This window comes from Marmota monax, unplaced genomic scaffold (assembly GCF_021218885.2).
Source record: "Marmota monax isolate L192 unplaced genomic scaffold, Marmota_monax_Labrador192_F-V1.1 WCK01_AAM20220418_F8-fsc00079, whole genome shotgun sequence".
NCBI classification, from domain to species: domain Eukaryota; kingdom Metazoa; phylum Chordata; class Mammalia; order Rodentia; family Sciuridae; genus Marmota; species Marmota monax.
In genome coordinates this window covers 2313958-2329910 of record NW_026694099.1, presented here as the reverse complement: position 1 = coordinate 2329910, position 15953 = coordinate 2313958, and the positions used below count along the sequence as shown (strand labels likewise).

Sequence of the window (15953 nt, the reverse complement as noted above, 5' to 3'; positions counted from 1 at the left end):
CTTTGAGGTCAAAGAGTCCAGGAATGCAGCAACCAAGATGCTACTATTTAGTTATGTGGTCTTGAGCAAGTCCCTTTCCCTCTCTGAAATTCCTCCTCTGTATATGAGGGAATGATTACACTAGTGTTTCCTCACATTGGCTATGAATCAGAATCATCTGGGTGGCAGCAAGACAAAAGAATTTGGAGAAAAAAAAAAAGATTACTAGGTCCCATCCCAAAGCTCCTAAAAGAATATGAATCCCACAGAAAACAGGGTAGAGAGGCCTACTCAAGTCCTGTTCTCCAACCTCAGCCCCAGTCAGGGAGCCTCTGGAACCCCTTCATGCCTCCCCTTGTCACCCAGGAAGCTCCTTGGCATGCGATGTTCTCGGCCATCTCTTTCCAATTTCTCAGCCTCCTTGGGCCAGGACTGGAGTAAGCTGCATCACCCTCTCCAAAGAGCTCTGGAGCCTGAAACACTGGTCAGTGAGCAGTTTATTACCCATCAACCTGTCCCCAGCCTCACAGCACCATAGCCTGCACACAAGCTGGACATCATCTCCACCTGTCAGTTCTGGCACCCAGCCTCGGTCTCCACCCCCTTCCTCTGCCCTCTACACAATCCCTCCCCCAGTCCTTCAAGGCAGCACCAGGCCTGGGGGCCACACCTCATTTGGTGGGAGAGGAGGGGAGACAGGCAGAAGCTGGGGAAAAAGAAACTAGAGTTGGCCCAAAGCTTCTGGAGCCAGCATCCAGGTAGAAGGGGAAGCAGGCAGGGCTGAGACTTGGGCTGGGTTTGCCAGGTGGTGGTTCAGGCAGGAGGCTCTTCTCCAGGAGGTGCAGGGAAGCCACTCAGGTCTCGGCCAATGATCTCACTCACTGTAAAGGAGGGGCAGTTGAGAGACTGGCCTGGGGCAAGCCCAGAGATCCCCAATCCATTCTAGGCAGGCCTTGGGCTAGAACATCTCTAGGTTCCTTTTCCACTGGCTTCTCTTTCACTGAGCCTAGGTTTCCCCAATGTGTCTTGACACCCACTCCTAACCAAATCTTGCCCAAATTCATCCATGTGGACTCCCAGGCCCCCATCCCAGCCTATTCCTGCTGGCATGTCAGGGCCATCGGTGTCAGTGGGCATAGCCAGTGGGGGAGAGAAGAGGCAAAGCACGAAGGTCCCTCATCATCAATGCCAACCACAGTCACCATGCTGGGGGAAGGCTGAGGCAAGGAAAAACTGTGCTTGACTAGGACCTCAGCAAGCCACTGTCCCCAACCCCCAGAACTGCAAATTCAGAGAGAAATGAGATGGCCTTGAAAAATACTTCTTGCTTTGAGATTTTGTGATTTGGGCAGAGGCAGGTAAAAGGCTGGGACAGGAACTCCATGCAATCTTCAGAATAAGCTAACTGAATTCAAGTGGTCACACACACCAAGATCTTATTCCTGGGGCCTTCCAACTGGCTCTGAGAGATCAGGAATGCCCAAACTCTGCAAAGCCAAGCTCCAGCCCTCAGCAAACACGCAGAGCAATCTCTCGCACCCACTCACACTCACATTCCCCGGTCCCACACCCACCTTCCTCCAGCGTGATACCCTGGATAGGGACACTGTCTCGGAAGCCGCTGCTGTAGCCACCCCTGGATTTCTCCTGCTCCGGAGCCCCCTCCCCAGGGCCATAGCCTGGCCCTACCTCATTGTATCCCTCAGCGGGTAGGGAATGAACACTACTTTGGGTAGAGAAGGGGCCTTCAAGTGGTGGGGATGAAGGTAGTGGAGGCCGAAAGGGGGCTGGAGGAGAGAATGAAAGTCCCAGGGGAAAAGAGGAGCCCCGTGCTCCATATGGGTCACTAGGGAAGGGGCGGGGAAGGAAGGAGACTGGAGGTGGGCGGGCACAACCTGTGGTACCCCGAGATTCAGGGAACATCCGCAGGCCTGATCTGTAAGATGGTGGGGGCCCTGTCTGTGGGTACATAGGGGGCGTGCCATAGCCAAAACCTTCTGACAGGTAAGGATTTTCATAAGCAGGGTCTTCATGGGGATAGGAGGGGTAGGGGGGCCTGGGTGGTGAGAAGTCCATGTCAGTGCCAAAAGGGGGGCCCGATGCTGAAGGGAAGCCCCGGAGAGATGAGTCTGGTAGGGGCTCCTCCTTGAAGATCACTGGGAAGATGGGAAGCAGGAGGACATGCTGGTGAGAGTCTGTCAATGTCCCCTCTGCACACCTTCCAATCACCTTCCCTTCTCAGGTTTCATTCATCCCTTGACCCCTCAGGATGGGGCACTATATCCCTCTACCCCCATGCCTCAGTCCCCACCATAGCTGTCCTACAGCATACCAGGCAGGAACTTGAAACTCTGGGTAGGACTGCGCTTCCTCCGCCCATTGGAGACATAAAAGTAGACCTGGACTGGCCGGGACACACGCTTGTTGCTGTACTCAGGGACAGTCAGGGTCAGTGTCACCTGGAAAAGAGCAGAAGATGAGGCAAGGGCCCTCAAGAATCTGGGCTCTGCCCAGCCCTTCTAAGGACCCAAACCTCACCTCCTAGTTTTTTCCACTTGCTGAGGAGCAAAGTTCATTCCCTAGAGATGAACCTGCTTCCAGAGTGGCCAGACTCCTCCAGGAAAGAATACGTAGCTCTGGAATCCACTCCCATGGCCAAGGGACCCACTTGAGAATTTCCTGACTTCTCCCACCCTACAGCCTCCAGGATGGGTTCCCCAGTGATACTGGTACCTCATTGCTCTGCAATCGGTTCACTGTGGCCTCCTCCTCCCATTGCAGCTTTCCATCTGTGCAAGGGGAACAGAGAGCTCCAGCCCAACTCCAGGCCCCTGCCCCTGCCCTAGTCCCCTACCCTTTCCCCTTCTACTGGAGCCAAGACCAAATCCAGAAGGTTTTTAGAAGGTCTGGCACAAAAGAGGCCATTTTGTGTTTACTCAATTGAATGGTTTAAAAACTTCCCTAAGATTCAGGGAAATAAACTAAGATCAGAGGGGATCACACGACCAGCAAAGGGACTAGAACGAGTTAGTGACAGAAGCAACTCTGGAAACCTCCCACCCAAGTCCAAACATCCTCTCCCATGCTGAGAGGGGATGTCAGCATTGAGGAAGGCAGAGAGACCCTCAAGTCTCATGAACAGAACCTCTGAAGATGCTCTAACATTGTCCCAGGGTGCTAAATGTGGGTCTAGGGGCTGAGATTCTTGGTGAGCATGACTGAGGTTGGGGAAAGGCCTCAGGCTGGTGGTTGTATCTGAAACCCTCAGTCTTTCGTTTCTTCACACTGAGCTCCACTTGGGACACATCATAGGCTCTTACATCTGTAACTGTGCTTATGTCCCATAACTCAGGAAGAGCTCTGGAGAAGCTGTGAGGGTGAGTTATCCCTTCTCTTTATTTACTATATCTATATGGGGGTAAATCATCTTAAAGCTGGCTCCTCTTTAATAAACAGGATGTATATTTCTTATATTTACTCAGCATTCTCAATGTTTTAGATTGCTACCCATCTCCCCATGGGAAGCAGACAGTACAGTGGTGGGGTTGGGAGAATCTGTCCCATTCAACAGATAAAGAAACTAAGGCTCAACCAACTAGCTTAGTGACAATGCCAGAGATCTTTCACCACCAGTTACAAGCTCTTCCTGCTTACTCTCCCCTCCCAGGTGGGTACTCACCAGGGCCCCTCTCAATGAACACCACCTTGGAGTCCGGCAGGAAGTTGGAGCCAGTCAGTACTAGTTCCTCGCCTCCTCTCACTGAGCAAGCACTGGGACTGTAGGCTTCCACCTGGGGCAGCTCCTGGGCTGAGCGCTGGGCTGCAGAGCAGTGCAAGGAAGAAGCCTGGCTGGGGTAGGTGTGAAGGCCTCCTCTGCCCCAACCCTCTTTGGAATACATGCCACCAGACCTGGGGAGCCATCCTCAGTGGCAGACACACAGTAAATCAAAAGTATCCATGAGATACTTTTCCATTGTACTTATCCATTATAAGGGACCACTCCTGGAGCTGAAAGAGGTGAACAGGGTAAGCTAGGGAGTTACCCAAACAAGTGCACAGGCCATTCTAGAGGAAGATGGGGTGCAGAGTCACTTTAGGTCAGCCCAGAGACAGAGTCCATAGCAAAGGCAAACGAGAACACCATCCTTACCACTCCCACATCCGTTGAAAAGAGTCTCTAAGAGCAACCAGGACAGAAAGGACACAGGAAATAGGTGGCAGCAAACACACAGTCATAAGAGACAGAGAAATAGCCAAGGCCTCTTTGCTCACAGCACTCAATGGGCACCGATGCTGCCTGCACCGAGACGACCTTGCCTCCGCCCTGTGGCACGTGCACCCGGAACACCAGTCGCACACGCGTGTTTTTGCGTCCGATGTCTGTCTCACCCTTCCGCAGCTCAATGTCTGAATTCCGAAGCTTCAAGATTCCAGCACAGTCAATGCTGAGGGCAGAGGATAGATGGCCAACCTTTCTAGCTAAAGCTAGGAGGGAAGCCCCTGCTCTCCATCCAAAGCCTTGTGACCTTCTAAGGGTATCTAGGGGGACTATTTTCTAACCCAGAGATGTCCTCTCCAGAGTGCTTCCCAGACCCCAAATCTAGAAAGATGATAGAAGGCTAGAAACCAGCTCTTAGGGATAATGTCTATCTCCTCTGGGAAGAGAAAGAAGTAGGCCTCACTGGTCCTAAATCCTGCAAATTGAGAGGAAGTTGAGTGGGGACTTACTTTGCAGCCATGTTGTTCTCAGGGAGCAGGGTCATCTCCAATACTTTGGTACCACTGACGACAGCTTCATAGCTGGCAGTGGCTACCATCTTCCCAGTAATGCGGTGCACCTGATAGAATGCATGAGGCCTCAAGTTCCTTTCATCTGCAGTGCCAATGAACATCTGTAGGGTCAGTGGCTTCTCACTGTAGCCTAGGAGCTGGCAGAGGGAAACAGGCCACCTAACTGGAGGTCCCACTGTCCACTGTCTCATCCTTTATCCACCCCTGGATTTTTAGTTCACCAGGGGTTAGGGACAATAAAAGATAAAGGATATCCTGGAAGGGATCCCCTGGGGGAACTGGGCACCAGTTGTGGAGAAAACGTGGCCTGGAGTTCAGTGTTATTCTTGGAATAAGACCTAAACTGGGCTGGGCAAAAAGAGGAAGAGATTCCAAGAGAGACTGGCCCAACTCAATATAGAGAAAACCTAAGGCCCAGTGACCTTTGGCCTCAGCTGAACCCCTCCCCCACATCTGGCAAGCCACCATTTTCCAGACTAGACATGAAGCCAATGTCCCACGGGATGAGTTGAGTGGGGGTGGGAAGACAGAAAAGTAGAGAGTATATCCGGGTCCTTGAAGTGCACCCCTCCTCCCCCAACTCCAGCCCTTCCCCCAAGCTGCCTGCCGGGTCAGAGCTGAGAGGGAGTGTGGGAAAGGGCAGTGCCATGGGTCTATACAGCTAGGGCCCATCTGCAGAGCTGTGAGATGAAAGAGGAAAAAGGATATCAGAACTGCCCTCTGCCCCTTACCTTGACTACAGGGTGACCACCAGGAGCAGCTTTGACAGCTCCCCGGCTGCCCTCTGTCTCATAGTGGGCCCTGTGGTGGGCTCTAGGCTGCACCTCGATCCTCAGCTCCAGCTGCTCATACTGGCTGGGCAGAGGCCAGTCCAGAGGGGGTAGGGCAGAGGTCCTAGGTAGAAGAGAAGAGCACTGATCATTTGCAACCTCAAACCCCAGTCAGGTTCCCACTGGGTCTGTGAAGAGAGAGGGAATTCAGGTGTGGGAGAAAGAGGAAATCACAGTAAAGTCCAAAAGCACAGAGCAGGAAGAAATAGGTAAGAGATCCCTTGAAATAAGGAATGCAAGATGACAACAGCCCTTCTCCCCTGCTCTGAATACAGGGTTTGAATTTGGGATGAAGAAACTTTACCTGGTTACAAAGGAACCCCCAAGTCCACCCTAATCCCCAGAATGAGAGGGCAAAGTAATATAAAGAAGTGCCAGTGCAGACCAGAAAAGCCATCAGACATGAACCCCCTTGTTTTACAAATAAAAGAGGCCAGCAGTCACTGACAGTCCTAGGACTACTTTCTATTCCCAGGTCATCTCCCTTTCCACAAGTTGAGGCTGGTAGGCAGAGTTCTGGGGAGCTGAAGCCTTTCAAATGGAGCACCCTTTCTTAGAGTATACTCTCAGATAAGCTAGGCCAGTGGCTGTCAACTGATAATTGCCCCCCCACTGCCACCCCAGGAAATATCTGGCAATTCCTGGGGACATTTTTGGTCACCACAACTGGTGGAGGGGGTATTAATAGTGTCTCATGGGTACAAGTCAGTGAGGCTGCTAAACCATCCTACAATGCCCAGCACAGGTCCATACAACAAATTACCCAGCTCAAAATACAAGTGATGCTGAGATTGAGACTCCCTGTCTTATGGGCAAGCTAGAGGATCTCATGTTAAGGTCTCTTTCCTTTAGAAGCTTTTCTGGATGGAATCAGTTCAGTCTGACATCTCAGGATTTAGGATTATTGAAATAGGCAGGGTTCTTTGAGAGTGGAAGGGGTAGAACTGCAAGTTTTAACAGTAATTCTTTGACTTTCAAACATATGCCATTTTATTCAAATTGGCAGTTATGCTCTGAAGCCATGAGGTCAGACCCTACAAATTAAGAGTTAGATAGAGAAAGGGAACATTCTGTAACAGAACATAGGGCTAGCAACTTGAGTATCTTAAGGACCAGAGAAAAGACTGAAATCCAGCTCAAGTTCAACACCCAGCTACAGCAGGACAGAGGTGGAGTTGTTGGGTATCCTAGCAGAACTCTGCCTTTACCTAACTGGTCCTCCTAGAACAGCATGGGGAAGGGTTTTTTTTTCTAATGGGCTTAAAGGTTCTGCAAATCAGTCTAAAGAGGCTCATGTTTTCTAATTGTCCCTAAAATCAAGGTTGGGGGAGGGGTATGATCATGGACTTCTCTTTTGAAATGTGAAAGGCACCAAGAACTAAAATCTCTCTTAAAACTCATCCTTTGACCCTCCCATTTCCCTAATGGGATGTTTGAAGTGAGGGGTAGTGCCAGATGCAACCCTCACCTGAAGATAGGGCTGTGTCCCCCAATCCGGGCCTTGGACCACCCAAGGGGAGAAGGCACTGCCAGGTAGTCCATACCAGCTACCTCCTTCCGGGAACCACCTGAAGGAGCCACAGCCTCCTCTGCTCCCGAAGGCAGCTTTCCATTGCACGAAGCAGTCTCCTCGGACCGAGGCAGAGCCACTGCCTGCTCGCTTGAAGTCCTTCGGGTCTTCTGAGGGATGCTCTCTGATGTTGGGGCCCCCACGTAGTCAAAGGGGCCAGGGGAGCCAGGGTCCCGTGCCAGAGGCAATGGGGGAGGAGGAGGTGGCTCAGGCCCCTCTTCCCCCAGACTGCCACGGCGGGATAGGGCTGGAGAAGCCGATGATGGGGTTCCGGAGCTGGAATAGCGCCGCTTGCCACAGGGAGAAGCAGGACGAGGGGAGGCTGGGGTGGGCCCAGGAGCGCTGAGGAGTAGCCAGCTGTCCTCAGGACCCCGCCCTCCGGGGCTAGGACCATACAGGCTCCAGGGATCCTCAGGGGTCCATGGCCTAGGGGAAGCCCTGGGCGAGGGCAGTGGCGAGCCCAGGCCAAAGCGGGAAGCGGCCTCATTTAGCTCAGACTCCACCTCATCGCAGGCGGCATACAGGGCTGCCTCATCCGAGGCGTCGGAGAAGAAGCTCCACGAGGACAAACTGCTGCTGCCTGGGCTGGGGCTGAAGAAGGCCCCTCCACCCTGGCCTCCGGCCTCTCGGTAGCCCCCAAAGCCTTCCGGCGGGGGATAATCTCTGGGAGAACTGTCCCCCCAGGCATCAGGATTGTCTTCTAGTGGGGCCGGTGGCTCAGGAGTGGGAGAGATGGAGGTGATGCGAATGCTGGGACACTCAAGAACACGGCCACCCCCTGTACCCCCAGCACTCCCTCCTGGCCCTCCCAGCCTCACCGACCGGGCAGGCTGGCTCTCCCAGGTGCCAGGTGAAGGAGCCGGACGGGGCGGTGGTGAGTGCATGCCAGGCCGAGGGGGTGGAGGTCGGGGAATGCCAATAGGGGCAGCGCCATAGGGAGGGGGCTCCCCCAGGGCCAAACGGCAGCATGGTGGGGCATCCTCGGAGTCCAGTTCTGTCAAAATAGGAAGAGGGTAGAGAGAGATGGGGAGAAGCTGGTGAGATGTTTAGGTTCTTCCAGTGGTCAGTCTCTAAATCCTGCTATGTACCCCCCTCCTCAGCTACGAGGGGTCTTTACGGAGCCCTTCAGAGCCACAAGACAAAAGCAAACTTGGACGTCAGAAGATGGAAAAGACAGGTAGGTGTGCCAGGCCTTTTCCCACTCACAGAACCTCTCACTCTTGGGATGCTGGCCCTGGGACCTAGGGTACCAGAGGGGGCGGGTCTTAAGGTGAGGGAAGTGGGTTGAGAGGGGCCGGAGCAGGGCCTGGAGGCGTGTTTAGCGAGCCTATGGGCTGGGCTGGGGGCGACTCACACATGAACCCAATTAGCAGCGGTTCCCAAACCCCCAAACGGCGCTGGCAGAAGCCCCAGTTGCCATCGCAACTGTGGCCTGGGCGGGGTGAGGGGGATGGCTGTGGTGACGAGGGGGAGGTGACTCCCTCGCTCCCCCCAACCTGGGGGCGGGGGTGCAGCCAAGGGGGTGATGCGTGCCGGGCCCAGCCGGGAAGGGGGGGCAGCGGGCAGCGCGGGTTTCGTGCGAGCGGCGGCCGCCGCCCCCGGCTGGGTCCCCGCCATCTGCCTCTCATTGCGGCCAGACGGGGGAGGGGGAGGGGCGCCCTGGCGCGGCCTGAGAGCTCCCCCAGCCAGGTGCGTCCCGTCTGTAGGACCAGGTTCAGTCCGAAAAGCGCAAACTCCAAAGGCAAATCTCCCCTTACCCTGCGTCCGAGGTCCTCGGGGCCGCCATTCCCGCCCGTCCCCCCATCCCAGTGACAGTCAGCCCAGCCGGGAGGCGGCGCGCAGCCAACGGCACCCCCACCCCCACCCCAGTCACGACCTAAAAAGGAGAAAGTGGTGTCCGGGCCCCCAGCCTCACTTTAGCAGACTAGCAAGCCCCCCGACTCCCCTCAACCTCTAACCCCTCACCCCCCCACCCCAGGCTCGCTGCCTTAAATTCTCCAGACTCAAAATCCCGGGGCCTTTCACTCACTGACCCCAAGACCCCTTCCCAGCCCCGCACTAACCTTCCCCCGACCCCCCCGCGCCCAGCGGGGGGGCCTCCTTTTCCTCCCCGAACACCAGCTTAAATTCCAGCTCCTCATCCTCGCAGCTCGCTGCCCCCATGGATCCGGACAGAGCCCCCAGGTCCCGGCCTGGGTGGGAGGGGGGAGCTCAGGAGGCTGCTGTATCTTCACGCGAGTGGCTCCCTCCCTCCCTTTTTCTGAGACGCCCCCTCCTCCGTCTCTGCCGCCTCCCTCCGGACGCCCCCTCGTTATTATAGAAACTTTTCCAAACTTTTTTCCCCCAAACTTCTTCAAAGCGGCCCCCCCAGCCTATCCCTGATTGGCTACTCGGGATGCTCCGGCCCCTCCTACAGGGATGAGATGGGAAAACCACGCGCCCCTCGTCCTCCCCCACCTCCCTCCCTCTTTCCTCTCTCCAGTCCCTCCCCCTCAATTAAAAAAAAAAAACTGAATTGGGAAACGATCCCTCCAAGAGTGTTACGACCCTAAAGATGCCTATTGGCCAGGAGTTGTGACAATCATTTCCCGCAGGGCGCCCAGTCCCCACCCCTCTAGGTCTCTTTTCGGGGTTGTGGGTCCGAGCGTCTTAAAGGGGACACATCCTGGGGCCCTAATGTAGAAGGCCCAGGGTACACAAATTCCCTAAGTTCTTAAAACTTGTGTAGCCAGCACATAGCAAGGAAGGACTACCTCTCCTCCCCTTTCCCTCTTAACTTGGGGTCAGGCGGCCTGTGGGGTAAAGAGTGGTTCCAAGTTGCTTTGAAGAAGAAAAGGACTTTCCTCCTAAGTCTCTGGCTGAGGCCACTTTGCCTGGACCTTATAGAAACCTTTGCCCTCCTGAATCAGCAGCTCCACGCACCATCCCTCCCCATTCCCGGAGGTGAAGAACTTCTAGCAGAATTGGATGTCTCTCAGAGAAGTCCGAGCTCAAGAGGCTTGGAGATCTAGTCAAAGACCCACAACCCCTGATGGGCGTAGATCCAGGCCGGGCTTTGCAGCTACCCTAGTCCCAGTCACCCAGAGGGGTCATTAATTAGCCTCCAAGGGAAGTTGGCTCCCTCCTCTCTAGAACTGTAGTCTGGAATGAATCTTTGAATCGATGGCATCCCGCTCCGGCTCTCCTAAAAATCCTAGCCAGGTTTACTAGAGACCGGGGGCCTCGAAACCCAGTGGGCCTCGGGACTGGACACCTGTCACCTGGCTAGGGAGAGAAAGGAAGACCCGGACTGGACTTTCCAGGAAGGACAGGCATGAAGTGGCAAGGGTTGTGTGAAAGTTGAGTTGGGAGATACGTGACTCGGACGAGTCAGCGGAGAGGCATCGGAGTGCACGTACCATTTCCCACCCCCATGCATGCCACGTGGTTCAAACTTCGAGAGGCCGGAGCGATGTCAAATCTCTAAATTCCTTCGGCTCCGGGGCGCACCCCCCCTCATAGCAACCCCAGACCAGCGCCTGGAGGGTTAAGCGACCGCCCTCGGGTCAGACGTTTACAAACACTGGGAGCCGGGCGGGGACCGCGCCCGTTACTCTAATGAGAAACAGGCTCGGAGGGGCTGGAGGAAGGGGGAGCTGGCCGGGCGGGCCTGAGCTCCACTGCGGCGGAGGCGGCTCCCCTCCCTCCCCTCAGTGCTCCCTCGGACCCGCCCAGGGGACCCCCCCCCGGCCCCCGGGGACCCCAATGACGTGCGGAGCTGCCCCGGCTGCGAGCCCAGGGCCGCGACGCAGGAGGGGCGGGAGAAGAGGCCAGGCAGGCGGGGAGAGAAGAATGTTCCGAAGCCAAGCGGGGAAGCGGCCTGGTTTGATTTTTCTCCACCCCCCCCCCTCCCCGCCTTTTCTGTTGGTCTTCTCAGGTTACATTTCCCTTCCAGCTTCAACGCGGAAATAAAGGAGAGACCTACGGGGAGGGAGCGTGGGGAACACCTCGAGACCCTTTACCAACCTGCGCCTAAGCGGGAGGCAGAGGAGGTGGGCGACTGAGGCCAGAAGATAATGGGTAGAGACCCAAGACTCAGACCCTCCCTGCTCCCCTTCAACCCCCGCCCCCAGAGCAGCACAAGCAGACGCGCACATTCTTTTCAAATGTCATATTTCCTTTGATCCTGGGCAGCGTTTCTCCATGTGTCTGGCTCAGCTCCTGCCCAGCCAACCTCCCCCCTCAGCGCCCGCGCCTTGTTTTCCTGGAGAGCCCGCCCCCTCCTCCTAGCATCTGGAAGGCCCCGAGGGCTGGCGTCGGCCCTCATTCCCCTGGTGACTCAATTTCCCCTCTGCGGTGTTGGGGGATGTGACGGGGGCGGTCAGAGGGAAGAGTTGTTTAGCCCGAGTGTGGTACGAAGGAGCCCAGAGACTGCTCAGAGTGCCAAGCTTCTTTTGGTGCAAGGCGGGGGGCGCCCCCAGACTCTGAAAAGCCTCCAATCACTCTTGCTTTCCGCAGAGGGATGGAACATATGACTTCTGAAATGTCTCAGTTGGCCTTGGAGCCAGGGGGAGAACTGGTAGTTTTAGATTTAGGTTGTTCTACACTCCTGCCCCCTGGCGACCACACAGACCCAGCCACCTTTCCTCCCACCTCGAGGTTGCTCTGGTCGCCTGACCTTGGTTTTAGCTTGCTGCCCCCTACCGCGTACACCTGGGCACTGTTAGCTTTTCATACCGTGGCTTATGGCGCGCTTTGCCTTCTGCTGTCTGTCAAGCATGGTTCAGTGGCTTTGGAGGCGGATTTTATCTTTTTTTTAATCACACAAGATACATTCTCTTTTTAAAGACTCCAGCCATACAAAAATATGTTGTAAACTGAGATAGTCCACCCTTTTGTGTATATTTACTAATGTGTATGTACACTCATGCTCTTTTTATTGAAGCAGGCCAGAGACCCCCACCCAGAAGACCCTTACTATAATTAAATAAAAACCCCCACCATATTGTGGCATGTAAGTTCTTCTTATCAGAGAGCTTTTTTTCACAGGACATCAGCTATCAGCAAAAATCTGCAGAAGATATTGTGGTTTGTAGCTTCCTCTTTGCTTATAAATGCCAGGTTTGCAGAAAAACATCTGTGAAACCCCTGTCTGTCCAGAGTATGGAACAAACGCACTTGTCATATGAACCTCTTAGTCCCTCCCTGCCACTGGATATAAAGTTCAAAAAATTTCTATACTTATTGCTCAGAGGAAGAATTCTTAGGGCAAGAGCCACCTCTGAACCCTGCAGTCAATAAACTTGCTTCCTGAAAATTCCTCGAGTGTCCAGCCTCTTCTGTCCTACTTCATTATGAGAATGAAATAATGCGAAAATGCGTGGGCTCTCTCTCATCCAGCAAGGAGGTCCATGGAACAGGGTAGAGGAGAGTGTGGCTGCGGAGTCACTAATCAAGATAATCAAGACCTCCGGAGACCAAGCAGGAAGCAGGTCTGATTTTATTGTGCAGTTACCATGTATATCTAGGTAAGCAGATTACAGGCAGCCACCAATACAATTTCTGGCCAACTGTGCTTGTAGCAACCAATCGAGGAGTGGGCCGTGGAGCAAGAATGGGCACTGCAACACTCGGCCTCATACCCAGGGCTGTGCCTACTGGGTAAGCAGTTTGTGGCTCACACGCCTAGCACAGGGGAGTGGTTTGCCACTTAGACACCGTTAACATATGCCATGTATGCAGTACTCCATGCATTTGTCCCCACACTAAAATCCTGATTTGTTTTCCCCCCTCAATTAATGAATGTTTTGCAGATCTCCTGCTAGTATAGATGCATCTGAAAATGGTGACCAAAGTGCCACTTTTCCTATTAATAAAATAAAGTGGCTTTCACAAATCAAATTAGTAGCATTTAGGTCTGGAACCCAAGCCTCCTAAGTCCTTTTCCAATGCTAATTAACTACCCCACATTTTACATAGAAATCTGTCATAGGCTTGGTCTACCTACAAAAATGAGCCTGAGACAAGATCAAGATGCAGGCAGTTTATGGTGGAAATCAATCACAAAGAACAGAAATGGAGAGCTATAAAGAGTGAAACTGGAAAATATGTAAAGCCTACTCAAAGGTGTTTGTTGAACTGGTGACCACTCTGAACACCTGGAAGATAATTTCATTGTGGTTTCTGTGGAACCATATAGAATGTGAAGAGACAGAGAAGAGGAATATTTATTCTCTGGTTCCCAACATCCCACCCCACCCCCCAGTGAAAAGTTGTGAATTCCCTTGCTCTTCCAGGTTTACACAAGTGTCAGCATGATAGGTTTCCCACAAGGCTACAGCAAAGAAGCCCTTGGGCAAAACACAAAAGATAGAAACTGCAGGTGGAACCAAGTACTATGAAGTGACAGCTGCAAACAGTTGGTTACCACAGCAATAGCTAGAGCAAAAAGATGAATGGAATGTACATGAGGCAAGGTCCTATACAAGATCATGCATTCAAATTCATATTAACCTTTGTATTCAGAGACAACTCTAAGCATTGAATACATGTATTTATAACCCAAGCTCCCCCAAATAGCTACTTTTTTAATCAGGCTGGATACATACACACACATATGTGTATGTATGTTTCACCCTTGACGTTTCCTTCTTCCTTGACCTCTAACTTTAGAAACCTATCAGTTTTATTCCTTCAGTATGTATATTCTTCATTTCCATTGGTATTATTGCCATAGTTCAGACCAGATGCTGTGTTGCACACCCATCAACTCAGTAGAATTGAAAGTTCGAGGCCATCTTCAGCAATTTAGGGAGGCTCTAAGTAATTTAGGAATATTCTATCTCAAAATAAGAAAAATTAAAAAGACTGGGGATGTAGATCAGTGTAAAGCATCCCTACATATAAAATTCCCAATTAAAAAAAATTATATGTGTGTGTGTGTATTACCATTGGGATGCCCACCATGTGGAGGGCAGTCTATTTATAGTTCACCAATTCAGCTGTTAATCTCATCCAAAAATACCTTCTAAATTGATATGCTAAATTAACCATTAGAAGGTTCTTCTCCCACACAACAGGAGCTTGCTCACCTCCTCAGCCACACTGTTACAAACAGCCAGGAAGTACAGAGAGTTAGTGCTCCCAGGTTTAATAATTACCCAATGAGTACATACTTTGGTGGATATATGTTCCATTCCAGCCTCCCACCTTTTGTGTGGACAATTCTTGGAGGCTTTCTCTAAATGGAGCTTCTACTTCAGTGGAGCCTCCATTGACTACAACAGCAATCTCAATAAAACCTTTGTATCAGCTGTTCCTCCTTCCCTATGTCACTCTCTGTTCCCTCCCTCTTGCTTACTGGGATCCCCTTCCAGAGCATTATCTGCATTTAAGCCCATGTTTAGATTCTTTGGAAAAACCCAAATTCAGACGCTTTCTTAGTAGCAGCTAACTAAGATGATTTCTCTCCTCTCTGGATTCATTCTGCTCCTGCCTCTCTGTCCTCAGTTTCTCTCTCTCTCTCTCTCTCTCTCTCTCTCTCTCTCTCTCTCTCTCTCTCTTCTCTCTCTCCTCTCTCTCTCTCTCTCTCTCTCTCTCTCTCTCTCTCTCTCTCTCTCTTTCTCTCTCTCTCTCTGTCTTTGCAGGGGGGCACTACTGGAAATTGAACTCACAAGTGCTCTACCACTGAGCTAAATCCCAGACCCCCACCCACAACATTTTTTTTTTTTTTTTTTGAGACAAGGTCTAAGTTGCCCAGGCTGGCCTCAAACTTGTAATCCTCCTGCCTCAGTCTTATGAATTGCTGGGATAGGAGGCATGTGCCACCACACCCTGCTTACTAGTTTCTCTTCTGCTGGCTAACCTTGAAGATTCGAGTTTCTCTGTCCTTCATTTTCTTCCCTTCTCCCTCAAAGGTCCTCCTGATTAATTCCATTCATTTCAGCTTAGATCTCACGTTCACAGGAGGAGAAACATCTCCAGAAGAGTGTCCCAGGAGTTCAGTGGGGGTGGGGGACTCCACTCAGGACAAGTAAGGTTCTTGATATGTGTGACTGAAAAGAATGTCAGCATGTGTCAGTAGAGGCACAAAGGTTTATCTAGGAAATCAAGGAATACACATTCACTGGAGAATGTGAGCCATCTTGAGAGTGAGAAATGTGTTTTCAGGATTCCTGGCTCTTCTTTCACAGGAAACTTGGTGAGTTCAAGGTTGGGTATGAGAAGGTATGTAAAGATGACATGAGTCTGGTGATCTCAAGATAGTTTATAGTGGTCTTGATGTTCTCAAGATCCTCAGGCTGACATGGTCTCCATGACCTGATCAATAGATAATACTGAAAGTCCCCTATATTATAGGTTTCTCAAAATGTCATATCTCTCCTAGCTTAATCTATGTATTGGTTGGCTAATTAACAGTGCACAAGGCAATTACCATAATCTGTTAAATTTAAAATTTGCAGATTTCTCAGAAATCTGGAAGTGACAGGCCTGGGAGAGAGACCGGTTTGGGGAGTGACAGGAAAATATATGAAAATATATGAAACTCTAACTTAAAATTACATTTCTTGTCTTTCCTCTATGTCTTCTTTCTACCTATTTTTTATTCCTTCCATCCTACCTTATCACCACTCTCCCTGATCTGGTCTCATGTTTTCTCCTGCCTGCTGGGGGTCCCTTAAGGCAGCACATAGCACATAGTGTGTGCAAGCGTTCTCCCCACCTCTCTCTCTCTTCCTCCTTCTCTCCCTCCCTTCCTCCAGATCCCTCTATTAATGCCTCAGATTTAGCTCTAGACTGGGTTT

At 52.1% G+C, this 15953-nt stretch overlaps 1 protein-coding gene across 3 annotated transcripts; it reads right to left on the bottom strand.

Annotated features, from left to right (window-relative positions):
- Positions 1–458: 458 nt before the first annotated feature.
- On the bottom strand, positions 459–9493 carry Nfatc4 (nuclear factor of activated T cells 4). 3 transcript variants are annotated; one of them, XM_046465174.2, is made up of 10 exons: positions 9234–9492; positions 7069–8164; positions 5502–5664; positions 4708–4817; positions 4252–4424; positions 3659–3799; positions 2713–2768; positions 2312–2438; positions 1554–2135; positions 459–860 (listed from the first exon to the last, which is right to left on the bottom strand). In XM_046465174.2, exons 1-10 carry the CDS (start codon positions 9331–9333, stop codon positions 793–795), a joined length of 2616 nt encoding a protein of 871 aa, XP_046321130.1. In that variant the 5' UTR covers positions 9334–9492; the 3' UTR covers positions 459–792. The 3 variants fall into 3 exon arrangements, with proteins under 3 accessions (XP_046321130.1, XP_046321129.1, XP_046321131.1); XM_046465173.2 differs by having other exon boundaries at positions 4708–4907; positions 9234–9490; XM_046465175.2 differs by lacking the exon at positions 1554–2135 and having other exon boundaries at positions 4708–4907; positions 9234–9493.
- Between the last annotated feature and the right edge of the window lie 6460 nt (positions 9494–15953).

Coding starts and splice junctions, on each gene's coding strand:
- Nfatc4 (XM_046465173.2), bottom strand. CDS start 9,333: ATGGGGGCAGCGAGCTGCGAGGATGAGGAGCTGGAATTTAAGCTGGTG. Junction 8,165..9,233: donor CGCGGGGGGGTCGGGGGAAG/GTTAGTGCGGGG, acceptor CTATTTTGACAG/AACTGGACTCCGAGGATGCC. Junction 5,665..7,068: donor GGACACAGCCCTATCTTCAG/GTGAGGGTTGCA, acceptor TCTTCTACCTAG/GACCTCTGCCCTACCCCCTC.